Raw genomic sequence first — 15889 nt, forward strand, 5'->3', positions numbered from 1 at the left:
TAGGTCCGAGAAACCGTCCCCAAATAATTCTTCACCCTTATAAGGCAAAACCTCCATGTGTTTTTTAGTGTCGGCATCCCCTGTCCATTGCAGAGTCCATAAGACCCTTCTGGCAGAAATGGACATTGCGTTTATTCTAGAGCCCAGCAGGCAAATGTCCCTCTGGGCATCGCGCATATATAGGACAGCGTCCTTGATATGTCCCAGGGTCAGTAGAACAGTGTCCCTGTCCAGGGTATCTATCTCCTCCGAGAGATTATCAGTCCAAGCTGCTACAGCACTACACATCCAGGCCGAAGCAATTGCTGGCCTCAGTAGAGTACCAGAATGTGTATAAACAGACTTCAGGATAGCTTCCTGCTTTCTATCCGCAGGATCCTTTAGGGCGGCCGTATCCTGAGACGGCAGGGCCACCCTCTTAGATAAGCGTGTCAACGCCTTGTCTACCCTCGGGGAGGATTCCCAGCGTAACCTGTCCGTTGGCAGGAAAGGATACGCCATCGGTAATCTCTTGGAAATTACTACTTTCCTATCAGGGGAATCCCACGCTTTTACACATAATTCATTTAATTCATGTGAAGGTGGAAAAGTCACTTCTTGCTTTTTCTCCCCATACATATAAACCCTTTTGTCAGGGACAGGGTTTTCCTCTGATATGTGCAATATATTCTTTATTGCTATAATCATGTAGCGGATGGCTTTAGTCATTTTAGGCTGCAACTTTGCATCATCGTCATCGACACTGGAGTCAGACTTCGTGTCGGCATCTGTGTCAACCATCTGGGATAGTGGGCGCTTGTGAGACCCTGGCGGCCTCTGCATTGTAGGATCAGGCATGGGTTGAGACCCTGACTGTCCCAAGGCTACAGCTTTATCCAACCTGTTATGTAAGGAGCTTACATTATATCATTTAACACCTTCCACATATCCATCCAATCAGGTGTCGGCACCGTCGGCGGCGACACCTCATTCACCTGCACTTGTTCTGCCTCCACATATCCTTCCTCATCAAACATGTCGACACTGACGTACCGACACACCGCACACACACAGGGAATGCTCTGACTGAGGACAGGACCCCACAAAGGCTTTTGGGGAGACAGAGAGAGAGTATGCCAGCACACACCCCAGCGCTATATAACCCAGGGATTACACTGTACCTTAGTGATTACCCAGTAGCTGCTGTTTGTGATCGTTTTGCGCCTAAATTTATGTGCCCCCCCTCTCTTTTTACCCTTTTTGCACCTGGATACTGCAGGGGAGAGCCTGGGGAGCGTCTTTCCAGCGGAGCTGTGAAGAGAAAATGGCGCTGGTGTGCCGAGGAAGAAGGCCCCGTCCCCTCAGCGGCGGGCTTCTGTCCCGCTTCTGTGTGTAAAAAATGGCGGGGGCTCGAACATATATCCAGTGCCTGACTGGATATATGTGTTATTTTGCCAAAAGGTACCTTAATTGCTGCCCAGGGTGCCCCCCCTGCGCCCTACAGTGACCGGAGTGTGCGGGTGTGCTGCGGGAGCAATGGCGCACAGCTGCAGTGCTGTGCGCTACCTTAAGTGAAGACAGGAGTCTTCTGCCGCCGATTTCGATGTCTTCATGCTTCTGCTGCTTCTGGCTCTGCGAGGGGGACGGCGGCGCGGCTCCGGGAACGGACGATCAAGGTTAGGTACCTGTGTTCGATCCCTCTGGAGCTAATGGTGTCCAGTAGCCTAAGAAGCGCAACCTAGCCGCAGTTAGTAGGTTTGCTTCTCTCCCCTCAGTCCCACGTAGCAGAGAGTCTGTTGCCAGCAGAGGCTCTCTGAAAATAAAAAAACCTAAACTAAAATACTTTCTTCTTAGCAAGCTCAGGAGAGCCCACTAAAAGCACCCAGCTCTGGCCGGGCACAGATTCTAACTGAGGTCTGGAGGAGGGGCATAGAGGGAGGAGCCAGTGCACACCAGGTAGTACTAAATCTTTCTTTAGAGTGCCCAGTCTCCTGCGGAGCCCGTCTATTCCCCATGGTCCTTACGGAGTCCCCAGCATCCACTAGGACGTAAGAGAAAATAAGAATTTACTTACCGATAATTCTATTTCTCGGAGTCCGTAGTGGATGCTGGGGTTCCTGAAAGGACCATGGGGAATAGCGGCTCCGCAGGAGACAGGGCACAAAAGTAAAGCTTTCCGATCAGGTGGTGTGCACTGGCTCCTCCCCCTATGACCCTCCTCCAAGCCAGTTAGGTACTGTGCCCGGACGAGCGTACACAATAAGGGAGGAATTTTGAATCCCGGGTAAGACTCATACCAGCCACACCAATCACACCGTACAACTTGTGATCTAAACCCAGTTAACAGTATGATAACAGCGGAGCCTCTGAAAAGATGGCTCACAACAATAATAACCCGATTTTTGTAACTATGTACAAGTATTGCAGATAATCCGCACTTGGGATGGGCGCCCAGCATCCACTACGGACTCCGAGAAATAGAATTATCGGTAAGTAAATTCTTATTTTCTCTATCGTCCTAGTGGATGCTGGGGTTCCTGAAAGGACCATGGGGATTATACCAAAGCTCCCAAACGGGCGGGAGAGTGCGGATGACTCTGCAGCACCGAATGAGAGAACTCCAGGTCCTCCTTAGTCAGGGTATCAAATTTGTAGAATTTAGCAAACGTGTTTGCCCCTGACCAAGTAGCTGCTCGGCAAAGTTGTAAAGCCGAGACCCCTCGGGCAGCCGCCCAAGATGAGCCCACCTTCCTTGTGGAATGGGCATTTACATATTTTGGCTGTGGCAGGCCTGCCACAGAATGTGCAAGCTGAATTGTATTACACATCCAACTAGCAATAGTCTGCTTAGAAGCAAGAGCACCCAGTTTGTTGGGTGCATACAGGATAACAGCAAGTCAGTTTTCCTGACTCCAGCCGTCCTGGAACACATTTTCAGGGCCCTGACAACATCTAGCAACTTGGAGTCCTCCAAGTCCCTAGTAGGTGCAAGGCACCACAATAAGCTGGTTCAGGTGAAACACTGACACCACCTTAGGGAGAGAACTGGGGACGAGTCCGCAGCTCTGCCCTGTCCGAATGGACAAACAGATATGGGCTTTTTTGAGAAAAAAACACCAATTTGACACTCGCCTGGTCCAGGCCAGGGCCAAGAGCATGGTCACTTTACATGTGAGATGCTTCAAATCCACAGATTTGACTGGTTTTAAACCAATGTGATTTGAGGAATCCCAGAACTACGTTGAGATCCCACAGTGCCACTGGAGGCACAAAAGGGGGTTGTATATGCAATACTCCCTTGACAAACTTCTGGACTTCAGGAACTGAAGCCACTTCTTTCTGGAAGAAAATCGACAGGGCCGAAATTTGAACCTTAATGGACCCCAATTTGAGGCCCATAGACACTCCTGTTTGCAGGAAATGCAGGAAACGACCGAGTTGAAATTTCTTTGTGGGGCCTTCCTGGCCTCACACCACGCAACATATTTTCGCCACATGTGGTGATAATGTTGTGCGGTCACCTCCTTTCTGGCTTTTACCAGGGTAGGAATGACCTCTTCCGGAATGCCTTTTTCCCTTAGGATCCGGCTTTCCACCGCCATGCCGACAAACGCAGCTGCGGTAAGTCTTGGAACAGACATGGTACTTGCTGAAGCAAGTCGCTTCTTAGCGGCAGAGGCCATAAGACCTCTGTAAGCATCTCTTGAAGTTCCGGGTACCAAGTCCTTCTTGGCCAATCCGGAGCCATGAGTATAGTTCTTACTCCTCTACGTCTTATAATTCTCAGCACCTTAGGTATGAGAAGCAGAGGAGGGAACACATACACCGACTGGTACACCCACGGTGTTACCAGAACGTCCACAGCTATTGCCTGAGGGTCTCTTGACCTGGCGCAATACCTGTCCCGTTTTTTGTTCAGACGGGACGCCATCATGTCCACCTTTGGTATTTCCCAACGGTTTACAATCATGTGGAAAAAACTTCCCGATGAAGTTTCCACTCTCCCGGGTGGAGGTCGTGCCTGCTGAGGAAGTCTGCTTCCCAGTTTCCATTCCCGGGATGAAACACTGCTGACAGTGCTATCACATGATTTTCCGCCCAGCGAAAAGTCCTTGCAGTTTTTGCCATTGCCCTCCTGCTTCTTGTGTCGCCCTGTCTGTTTACGTGAGCGACTGCCGTGATGTTTTTCCCCTGGATCAATACCGGCTGACCTTGAAGCAGAGGACTTGCTAAGCTTAGAGCATTATAAATTTACCCTTAGCTCCAGTATATTTATGTGGAGAAAAGTCTCCAGACTTGATCACACTCCCTGGAAATTTTTTCCTTGTGTGACTGCTCCCCAGCCTCTCGGGCTGGGCTCCGTGGTCACCAGCATCCAATCCTGAATGCCGAATCTGCGGCCCTCTAGAAGATGAGCACTCTATAACCACCACAGGAGAGACACCCTTGTCCTTGGATATAGGGTTATCCGCTGATGCATCTGAAGATGCGATCCGGACCATTTGTCCAGCAGATCCCACTGAAAAGTTCTTGCGTGAAATCTGCCGAATGGAATTGCTTCGTAGGAAGCCACCATTTTTACCAGGATCCTTGTGCAATGATGCACTGTTTTTAGGAGGTTCCTGACTAGCTCGGATAACTCCCTGGCTTTCTCTTCCGGGAGAAACACCTTTTTCTGGACTGTGTCCAGAATCATCCCTAGTCACAGCAGACGTGTCGTCGGGATCAGCTGCGATTTTGGAATATTTAGAATCCACCCGTGCTGTTGTAGCAGTATCCGAGATAGTGCTACTCCGACCTCCAACTGTTCCCTGGACTATGCCCTTATCAGGAGATCGTCCAAGTAAGGGATAATTAAGACGCCTTTTCTTCGAAGAAGAATCATCATTTCGGCCATTACCTTGGTAAAGACCCGGGGTGCCGTGGACAATCCAAACGGCAGCGTCTGAAACTGATAGTGACAGTTCTGCACCACGAACCTGAGGTACCCTTAGTGAGAAGGGCAAATTTGGGACCTAGAGGTAAGCATCCCTGATGTCCCGGGACACTATATAGTCCCCTTCTTCCTGGTTCGTTATTACTGCTCTGAGTGACTCCATCTTGATTTGAACCTTTGTAAGTGTTCAAAATTTTTTTTAGAATAAGTCTCACCTAGCCTTCTGGCTTCAGTACCACAATATAGTGTGGAATAATACCCCTTTTCTTGTAGTAGGAGGGGTAATTTAATTATCACCTGCTGGGAATACAGCTTGTGAATTTTTTCCCATACTGCCTCCTTGTCGGAGGGAGACCTTGGTAAAGCAGACTTCAGGAGCCTGCGAAGGGGAAACGTCTCGACATTCCAATCTGTACCCCTGGGATACTACTTGTAGGATCCAGGGGTCCCGTACGGTCTCAGCGCCATGCTGAGAACTTGTCAGAAGCGGTGGAACGCTTCTGTTCCTGGGAATGGGCTGCCTGCTGCAGTCTTCTTCCCTTTCCTCTATCCCTGGGCAGATATGATCTTATAGGGACGAAAGGACTGAGGCTGAAAAGACGGTGTCTTTTTCTGCAGAGATGTGACTTAGGGTAAAAACGGTGGATTTTCCAGCAGTTGCCGTGGCCACCAGGTCCGATGGACCGACCCCAAATAACTCCTCTTCCTTTATACGGCAATACACCTTTGTGCCGTTTGGAATCTGCATCACCTGACCACTGTCGTGTCCATAACATCTTCTGGCAGTTATGGACATCGCATTTACTCTTGATGCCAGAGTGCAAATATCCCTCTGTGCATCTCGCATATATAGAAATGCATCCTTTAAATGCTCTATAGTCAATAAAATACTGTCCCTGTCAAGGGTATCAATATTTTTAGTCAGGGAATCCGACCAAGCCACCCCAGCTCTGCACATCCAGGCTGAGGCGATCGCTGGTCGCAGTATAACACCAGTATGTGTGTATATACTTTTTATGATATTTTCCAGCCTCCTGTCAGCTGGTCCTTGAGGACGGCCCTATCTATAGACGGTACCGCCACTTGTTTTGATAAGCGTGTGAGCGCCTTATCCACCCTAAGGGGTGTTTCCCAACGCGCCCTAACTTCTGGCGGGAAAGGGTATACCGCCCATAATTTTCTATCGGGGGGAACCCACGCATCATCACACACTTTATTTAATTTATCTGATTCAGGAAAAACTATGGTAGTTTTTTCACATCCCACATAATACCCTCTTTTGTGGTACTTGTAGTATCAGAAATATGTAACACCTCCTTCATTGCCTTTAACGTGTGGCCCTAATAAGGAATACGTTTGTTTATTCACCGTCGACACTGGATTCAGTGTCCCTGTCTGTGTCTGTGTCGACCGACTAAAGTAAACGGGCGTTTTAAAAACCCCTGACGGTGTTTTTGAGACGTCTGGACCGGTACTAATTGTTTGTCGGCCGTCTCATGTCGTCAACCGACCTTGCAGCGTGTTGACATTATCACGTAATTCCCTAAATAAGCCATCCATTCCGGTGTCGACTCCCTAGAGAGTGACATCACCATTACAGGCAATTGCTCCGCCTCCTCACCAACATCGTCCTCCTACATGTCGACACACACGTACCGACACACAGCACACACACAGGGAATGCTCTGATAGAGGACAGGACCCACTAGCCCTTTGGAGAGACAGAGGGAGAGTTTGCCAGCACACACCAAAAACGCTATAATTATATAGGGACAACCTTATATAAGTGTTTTCCCTTATAGCATCTTTTTTATATATATATTTCTTACGCCAAATTAGTGCCCCCCCTCTCTGTTTTAACCCTGTTTCTGTAGTGCAGTGCAGGGGAGAGCCTGGGAGCCTTCCCTCCTGCCTTTCTGTGAGGGAAAATGGCGCTGTGTGCTGAGGAGATAGGCCCCGCCCCTTTTTCGGCGGCCTCGTCTCCCGCTCTTAACGGATTCTGGCAGGGGTTAAATATCTCCATATAGCCTCCGGAGGCTATATGTGAGGTATTTTTAGCCAAAATAGGTATTCATTTGCCTCCCAGGGCGCCCCCCTCCCAGCGCCCTGCACCCTCAGTGACTGCCGTGTGAAGTGTGCTGAGAGGAAAATGGCGCACAGCTGCAGTGCTGTGCGCTACCTTTAGAAGACTGAGGAGTCTTCTGCCGCCGATTCTGGACCTCTTCTTACTTCAGCATCTGCAAGGGGGCCGGCGGCAAGGCTCCGGTGACCATCCAGGCTGTACCTGTGATCGTCCCTCTGGAGCTGATGTCCAGTAGCCAAGAAGCCAATCCATCCTGCACGCAGGTGAGTTCACTTCTTCTCCCCTAAGTCCCTCGTTGCAGTGATCCTGTTGCCAGCAGGACTCACTGTAAAATAAAAAACCTAAGCTAAACTTTTCTAAGCAGCTCTTTAGGAGAGCCACCTAGATTGCACCCTTCTCGGCCGGGCACAAAAATCTAACTGGCTTGGAGGAGGGTCATAGGGGGAGGAGCCAGTGCACACCACCTGATCGGAAAGCTTTACTTTTGTGCCCTGTCTCCTGCGGAGCCGCTATTCCCCATGGTCCTTTCAGGAACCCCAGCATCCACTAGGACGATAGAGAAATGGGGATATTTGTTCCCTTTAGCAGCTGGCCCGCGACCCCGCCAGTTCCTACAGCAGGCCCAGTGATGGGTATTTAGAACACCCCCCTGCGCCCTTGTTTATGTCACAGCATGACGACACATCTAATCCGACATACCACTTCTGCGTGGTAACTTTATGACACGCAAAAAAGCCCACTGCCCATAGCAGTCACACTTGGACTTTTACATGTAACTTAAGTGAGCAGACACACAACAACATTTGCAGGTACTCTGCAGGTTGGATTCTCATTTGTAAAAATCTAAATTCAGCAGAGGTTCCCACAACACAAGAGGAAATGAGTCACAGGAGCGCACAGATCCGAACCAAACAAAAACGGAATTGTCCTTTCAGGCACAGACTCTAATACTTTTTTTTATAATTAGTAGGAGATTATGTAAACAGTTCACTTTCAGACATAAGTATGGAAGTGAAAATGAATTCTGTAGGTTGCTGCGCTATGAAAAGCTGCTCAGGTTGTTGGAGGTTGGAAATTGAATTATTGTGAACCAAGCGCTGTGTATGTTGGTGGGTGCAAAAATGAAAATAAAAATAAGGAAAAAATAAACCGCTACCGCCGGCCGCTTCACGAACAACCGGAAGCGGAGACCCGAACTTCCGGTCGCTTCGATTCAAGCGGAACAGCGACCAAGCACGGCCAGCGGGGAAGAGAATAGTGAAACAGTCACAGCTACACCTTCCCTCAAACCACTGGAAGCAACTCACAGGGTAAGATAGGGACAGTTTGTATTTAAAAGACTGAGTACTTTTCAATACTTTTCCCTGCTGAGAAAGTGTCATCTGGCTCCACATATCCATAGAGGAGCTGTAAACATTGCATTACCGTTAACCCCCTTTCCCTTAACTATTTTTATTTTTATCTTATTTTTATTTTATTTTAATTAATTATTTATTTATTATTTATCTATTTTTATTTTATTTTTTTATTTTTTATTTTAATTTTAATTTTATTTTTTCCTTATTTTTATTTTCATTTTTGCACCCACCAACATACACAGCGCTTGGTTCACAATAATTCAATAAGTATGGAAGTGTATATGCAGTGAGGTTACAATAAAAGTAAAAACCCTTTTGTTACCCTTTGTGATGCGATATTTATTGTTGCTCCTACAACATGCATAATTGGCACATGTGGCTTACCTGGAGGAGTCCACGCTGGTCTCTTCATCCCTACCGGCTTGCTACTGAGTACAGTCTGTTTTGCAGGAGCAGGTGAAATGACGGGGGCTGCCTTTGCTTGCGTTGGGTTTATTTTAATGGACACAGTGGTAGAGGATGGAGCTGCTGCAGAGCATAAATAAAATGACATAAGAATAATCGTACAAGTGAAAAATTTTCGTCTCTTTCGTCAACCGATGTTTGTAGTAATCCAACAATGACTGTCGAATAAAATTAATTTAAATAGCTTCTAAATACAAAGCAAGTTATAGTGGCGGGAGACACCTCATAAAGAGTAACAACCCCTTTTTGGCGAAATCTAGAGATCGAATATATATCTCTTCTACAATGAACATCAATGCCCATGTGGCAGAGGAGCCATCAGCCCTGGTGAAATGTCCAGCCTGCTAAACGTGTACATTGATTATGCAGGAGCCACCCAATCAGCAACTGCACTCCCTGCAACTTAAATCTCCCATATCTCTGTAAATGGGAATAAAATAAGATTTTACTCACCGGTAAATCTATTTCTCGTAGTCCGTAGTGGATGCTGGGAACTCCGAAAGGACCATGGGGAATAGCGGCTCCGCAGGAGACTGGGCACAACTAAAGAAAGCCTTTAGGTCACCTGGTGTGCACTGGCTCCTCCCACTATGACCCTCCTCCAAGCCTCAGTTAGGACACTGTGCCCGGACTAGCTGACATAATAAGGAAGGATTTTGAATCCCGGGTAAGACTCTTACCAGCCACACCAATCACACCATATAACTCGTGATACTATACCCAGTTTAACAGTATGAAAACAACTGAGCCTCTCAACAGATGGCTCAACAATAACCCTTTAGTTAACAATAACTATGTACAAGTATTGCAGACAATCCGCACTTGGGATGGGCGCCCAGCATCCACTACGGACTACGAGAAATAGATTTACCGGTGAGTAAAATCTTATTTTCTCTGACGTCCTAGTGGATGCTGGGAACTCCGAAAGGACCATGGGGATTATACCAAAGCTCCCAAACGGGCGGGAGAGTGCGGATGACTCTGCAGCACCGAATGAGAGAACTCAAGGTCCTCCTCAGCCAGGGTATCAAATTTGTAGAATTTTTGCAAACGTGTTTGCCCCTGACCAAGTAGCAGCTCGGCAAAGTTGTAAAGCCGAGACCCCTCGGGCAGCCGCCCAAGATGAGCCCACCTTCCTTGTGGAATGGGCTTTTACTGATTTAGGATGCGGCAGTCCAGCCGCAGAATGCGCCAGCTGAATTGTGCTACAAATCCAGCGAGCAATAGTCTGCTTAGAAGCAGGAGCACCCAGTTTGTTGGGTGCATACAGGATAAATAGCGAGTCAGTTTTCCTGACTCTAGCCGTCCTGGAAACATAAATTTTCAAGGCCCTGACTACGTCCAGTAACTTGGAATCCTCCAAGTCCCTAGTAGCCGCAGGCACCACAATAGGTTGGTTCAAGTGAAAAGCTGATACCACCTTAGGGAGAAACTGGGGACGAGTCCTCAATTCCGCCCTATCCATATGGAAAATCAGATAAGGGCTTTTACATGACAAAGCTGCCAATTCTGACACACGCCTGGCTGAAGCCAAGGCCAATAACATGACCACTTTCCACGTGAGATATTTTAGATCCACGGTTTTAAGTGGCTCAAACCAATGTGATTTTAAGAAACTCAACACCACGTTGAGATCCCAAGGTGCCACTGGAGGCACAAACGGGGGCTGAATATGCAGCACTCCTTTCACAAACGTCTGAACTTCAGGTAGTGAAGCTAGTTCTTTCTGGAAGAAAATCGACAGAGCCGAGATCTGTACCTTAATGGAGCCTAATTTCAGGCCCATAGTCACTCCCTTGTAGGAAATGCAGAAATCGACCTAGGTGAAATTCCTCTGTTGGGGCCTTTTTGGCCTCACACCAAGCAACATATTTCCGCCATATGCGGTGATAATGCTTTGCAGTTACATCTTTCCTGGCTTTAATCAGCGTAGGAATGACTTCCTCCGGAATGCCCTTTTCCTTCAGGATCCGGCGTTCAACCGCCATGCCGTCAAACGCAGCCGCGGTAAGTCTTGGAACAGACAGGGCCCCTGCTGCAGCAGGTCCTGTCTGAGCGGCAGAGGCCATGGGTCCTCTGAGATCATCTCTTGAAGTTCCGGGTACCACGCTCGTCTTGGCCAATCCGGAACCACGAGTATTGTTCTTACTCCTCGTTTTCTTATTATTCTCAGTACCCTTGGTATGAGAGGCAGAGGAGGGAACACATAAACTGACTGGTACACCCACGGTGTCACTAGAGCGTCCACAGCTATCGCCTGAGGGTCCCTTGACCTGGCGCAATATCTCTCTAGTTTTTTGTTTAGGCGGGACGCCATCATGTCCACCTGTGGCCGTTCCCATCGATTTACAATCAGCGTGAAGACTTCTGGATGAAGTCCCCACTCTCCCGGGTGGAGGTCGTGCCTGCTGAGAAAGTCTGCTTCCCAGTTGTCCACTCCCGGAATGAACACTGCTGACAGTGCTAGTACGTGATTTTCCGCCCATCGGAGAATCCTTGTGGCTTCTGCCATTGCCATCCTGCTTCTTGTGCCGCCCTGTCGATTTACATGGGCGACTGCCGTGATGTTTTCTGACTGGATCAGTACCGGCTGGTGTAGAAGCAGGGATTTTGCCTGACTTAGGGCATTGTAAATGGCCCTTAGTTCCAAAATATTTATTAGGCGATGCATCTGAAGATGCGATCCAGACCATTGGTCCAACAGGTCCCACTGAAAGATTCTGGCATGGAACCTGCCGAAAGGAATTGCTTCGTAAGAAGCCACCATCTTTCCCAGGACCCGCGTGCAGTGATGCCCGATACCTGTTTTGGTTTCAGGAGGTCTCTGACTAGAGATGACAGCTCCTTGGCTTTCTCCTCCGGGAGAAACACTTTTTTCTGGACTGTATCCAGAATCATACCCAGGAACAGTTCAGAATCCAACCGTGCTGGTGTAGCACCTCCTGAGATAGTGCTACTCCCACCAACAACTGCTCCTTGGACCTCGCCTTTATTAGGAGATCGTCCAAGTACGGGATAATTAAAACTCCCTTTCTTCGAAGGAGTATCATCATTTCCGCCATTACCTTGGTAAACACCCTCGGTGCCGTGGAGAGTCCAAACGGCAGCGTCTGGAATTGGTAACGGCAATCCTGTACCACAAATCTGAGGTACTCCTGGTGAGGATAGTAAATGGGGACATGCAGGTAAGCATCGTTGATGTCCAGGGATACCATGTAATCCCCCTCGTCCAGGCTTGCAATAACCGCCCTGAGCGATTCCATCTTGAACTTGAATTTTTTTATGTATGTGTTCAAGGATTTCAAATTTAAAATGGGTCTCACCGAACCCTCCGGTTTCGGTACCACAAACAGTGTGGAATAGTAACCCCGTCCTTGTTGAAGTAGGGGCACCTTGATTATCACCTGCTGGGAATACAGCTTGTGAATTGCCGCTAGTACCGCCTCCCTGTCTGAAGGAGTAATCGGCAAGGCAGATTTTAGGAACCGGTGGGGTGGAGACGCCTCGAATTCCAGTTTGTACCCTTGAGATACTATTTGCAGGATCCAGGGATCCACCTGTGAGCGAGCCCACTGATCACTGAAATTTTTGAGGCGGCCCCCCACCGTACCTGGCTCCGCCTGTGGAGCCCCACCGTCATGCGGCGGACTCGGAAGAAGCGGGGGAGGACTTTTGCTCCTGGGAACCTGCTGTTTGTTGCAGCCTTTTTCCCCTACCTCTGCCTCTGGACAGAAAGGACCCGCCTTTTCCACGCCTGTTTTTCTTAGTCCGAAAGGACTGTACCTGATAAAACGGCGCCTTTTTAGGCTGTGAGGGAACATGGGGTAAAAATGCTGACTTCCCAGCAGTTGCTGTGGAAACTAGGTCCGAGAGACCATCCCCAAATAACTCCTCACCCTTATAAGGCAAAACTTCCATGTGCCTTTTTGAATCTGCATCCCATGTCCACTGGCGAGTCCATAAGCCTCTCCTAGCAGAAATGGACAATGCACTTATTTTAGATGCCAGCCGGCAGATCTCCCTCTGTGCATCTCTCATGTATAAGACTGAGTCTTTTATATGCTCTATGCTTAGCAGAATAGTGTCCCTGTCTAGGGTGTCAATATTTTCTGACAGGGAATCTGACCACGCAGCGGCAGCACTGCACATCCATGCTGACGCAATAGCTGGTCTAAGTATAATGCCTGAGTGTGTATATACAGACTTCAGGATCGCCTCCTGCTTTCTATCAGCAGGTTCCTTGAGGGCGGCCGTATCCGGAGACGGTAGTGCCACCTTTTTAGACAAACGTGTGAGCGCTTTATCCACCCTAGGGGGTGTCTCCCAACGTGACCTATCCTCTGGCGGGAAAGGGAACGCCATTAGTAACTTCTTAGAGATTACCAATCTTTTATCAGGGAAAGCCCACCCTTCTTCACACACCATTTAATTCTTCTGATGGGGGAAAAACTACGGGTAGTTTTTTCTCCCCAAACATAATACCCTTTTTAGTGATACCTGGGTTTATATCAGAAATTTGTAACACCTCTTTCATTGCTTCAATCATGCAACGAATGGCCTTAGTGGACATTAGACTAGACTCATCGTCGTCGACACTGGTGTCAGTATCCGTGTCGACATCCGCGTCTGCCATCTGAGGTAGCGGGCGTTTTAGAGCCCCCGATGGCCTTTGAGACGCCTGGACAGGCACGCGCTGAGAAGCCGGCTGTCCCGCATTTGGCATGTCGTCAAATTTTTTGTGTAAGGAGTCGACACGTGCACGCAATTCCTTCCATAAGTCCATCCACTCAGGTGTCTGCCCCGCAGGGGGTGACATCCCTTCTATAGGCATCTGCTCCGCCTCCACATCATTATCCTCATCAAACATGTCGACACAGCCGTACCGACACACCGCACACACACAGGGAATGCTCTAACAGAGGACAGGACCCACAAAAGCCCTTTGGGGAGACAGAGTGAGAGTATGCCAGCACACACCAGAGCGCTATATAATGCAGGGACTAACTGAATTATGTCCCCTATAGCTGCTGTTATATATACTGCGCCTAAATTTAGTGCCCCCCCTCTCTTTTTTACCCTTTTCTGTAGTGTAGACTGCAGGGGAGAGCCAGGGAGCTTCCTTCCAGCGGATCTGTGAAGGAGAAATGGCGCCAGTGTGCTGAAGGAGATAGCTCCGCCCCTTTTTCGCAGACTTTTCTCCCGCTTTTTTATGGATTCTGGCAGGGGTAATTATCACATATATAGCCTCTGGGGCTATATAGTGGTATTTTTGCCAGCCAAGGTGTTTTTATTGCTGCTCAGGGCGCCCCCCCCCTAGCGCCCTGCACCCTCAGTGACCGGAGTGTGAAGTGTGTATGAGGAGCAATGGCACACAGCTGCAGTGCTGTGCGCTACCTTGGTGAAGACTGATGTCTTCTGCCGCCGATTTTCCGGACCTCTTCTTGCTTCTGGCTCTGTAAGGGGGACGGCGGCGCGGCTCCGGGACCGAACACCAAGGACTGGGCCTGCGGTCGATCCCTCTGGAGCTAATGGTGTCCAGTAGCCTAAGAAGCCCAATCCGGCTGCAAGCAGGCGAGTTCGCTTCTTCTCCCCTTAGTCCCTCGCTGCAGTGAGCCTGTTGCCAGCAGGTCTCACTGTAAAATAAAAAACCTAATTATATACTTTCTTTTTAGAAGCTCAGGAGAGCCCCTAGTGTGCATCCAACCTCGGCCAGGCACAAAATCTAACTGAGGCTTGGAGGAGGGTCATAGTGGGAGGAGCCAGTGCACACCAGGTGACCTAAAAGCTTTCTTTAGTTGTGCCCAGTCTCCTGCGGAGCCGCTATTCCCCATGGTCCTTTCGGAGTTCCCAGCATCCACTAGGACGTCAGAGAAATATTATATCCCAGTGGCCGGGATGCCGACTGCCAATATACAGATAGTGGCATACCGGGGTGAAAATCCAGACAGTCTCCTTAAATGTAAGCCAACACTGATACCCCCCTCACCCAAACCACCCCCCCTCTCCAAACTAACCCTCCTCAGTGGTGCCTAACCCTGCCCCGCTCTCTGCAGCCTAAACCTAACCCTCCTAGGGGATGCCTAATCCTAACTACCCCTCCCTGCAGCCTAACCCTCCCATCCCCCGCAGCATAACATTAACCCTCCCCTACAGCCTAAACCTTAGTTCCCCCATCCGCAGCTTAGTTGTAGTGCAGTCTGGGGCCAGCTCAATCGGGATTCAGGTGTTCGGCATTCTGGCGCCGGAACTTCAATTGATGTCAGGATGCCGGCATTGGCATTCCGTTTAGTGTTGGGATTCTGGTGTTGGCATCCCAACTGTCTGGATGAATGCCGGTATCTTAACCGCATCCCCAGTCAATGATGTCTCATTTCTCAGCTCTGAAATGTGACATCAGCAGATATGTATATAAAGGGAAATAAACACTGATCTTACCAGCTGTCTTCGGTTTTGGGGAATCTTTGTCCTTTTTACCACCCTTGACGTTTTGCTTAGCAACTTTGTGTGTTGATATTTTTTTAGGTTTCTTTATTTCAAACTCTTCATCCTCACCGCTATAGCTCGAGTCGCTCTCGGAGTCCACATCTGAATGAAAAGGGGGGGGTGTAAACTTTAGAAGCTGACAAAACTGCTTTTAAATAAATACAATAGACAATTAACTAAACAGTTAATTTATCCAGATTATGCCAGATAAATATAGATTTAACTGTAAATTTGGGGAGGCAAATTGGAAATAAAAGAATGTTTTCTTCTGTACTAAGGAATTAGCAAGATGCAGGGTCACACACTATAGAGGCAGGTATATAGGTCAGGAATAACCACGACAGAGACAATCTGCAACTACTTGACCTAACAATCCCATGGTATTACAGGTGAACATAGGAATTAAAAGGATTGGTCATGTCACGTCTGATTAGACCACTTGCACCAATAGAAGGTGCTGTCTGCAGATACAGCCATCTGTAAAGCCTTCACCTGCACTAATGGGCTCACAAAAACACTACGAATGGGATAAAGGTTTTGGATATGTCCCAAGTGAGAAAGTGGCATCTTCTGGCAATGGGAAGT

General features: G+C 48.6%; 1 protein-coding gene across 3 annotated transcripts in view; it reads right to left on the minus strand.

The window, feature by feature from the left end:
- The window catches only part of RAD51AP1 (RAD51 associated protein 1), a 124539-nt gene that overhangs the window by 25340 nt on the left and 83310 nt on the right, over positions 1-15889 (minus strand). For all 3 annotated transcript variants that reach the window (XM_063928483.1, XM_063928484.1, XM_063928482.1), the window contains 2 exons: positions 15257-15406; positions 8741-8884 (listed from right to left, as the gene is read on the minus strand). In XM_063928483.1, the coding sequence (XP_063784553.1) occupies positions 8741-8884; positions 15257-15406 (294 nt within the window). The remainder of the gene's footprint in view (positions 1-8740; positions 8885-15256; positions 15407-15889) is intronic.

The sequence above is a fragment of the Pseudophryne corroboree genome, chromosome 6 (genome assembly GCF_028390025.1).
Source record: "Pseudophryne corroboree isolate aPseCor3 chromosome 6, aPseCor3.hap2, whole genome shotgun sequence".
In the NCBI taxonomy this organism is placed as follows: Eukaryota; Metazoa; Chordata; class Amphibia; order Anura; family Myobatrachidae; genus Pseudophryne; species Pseudophryne corroboree.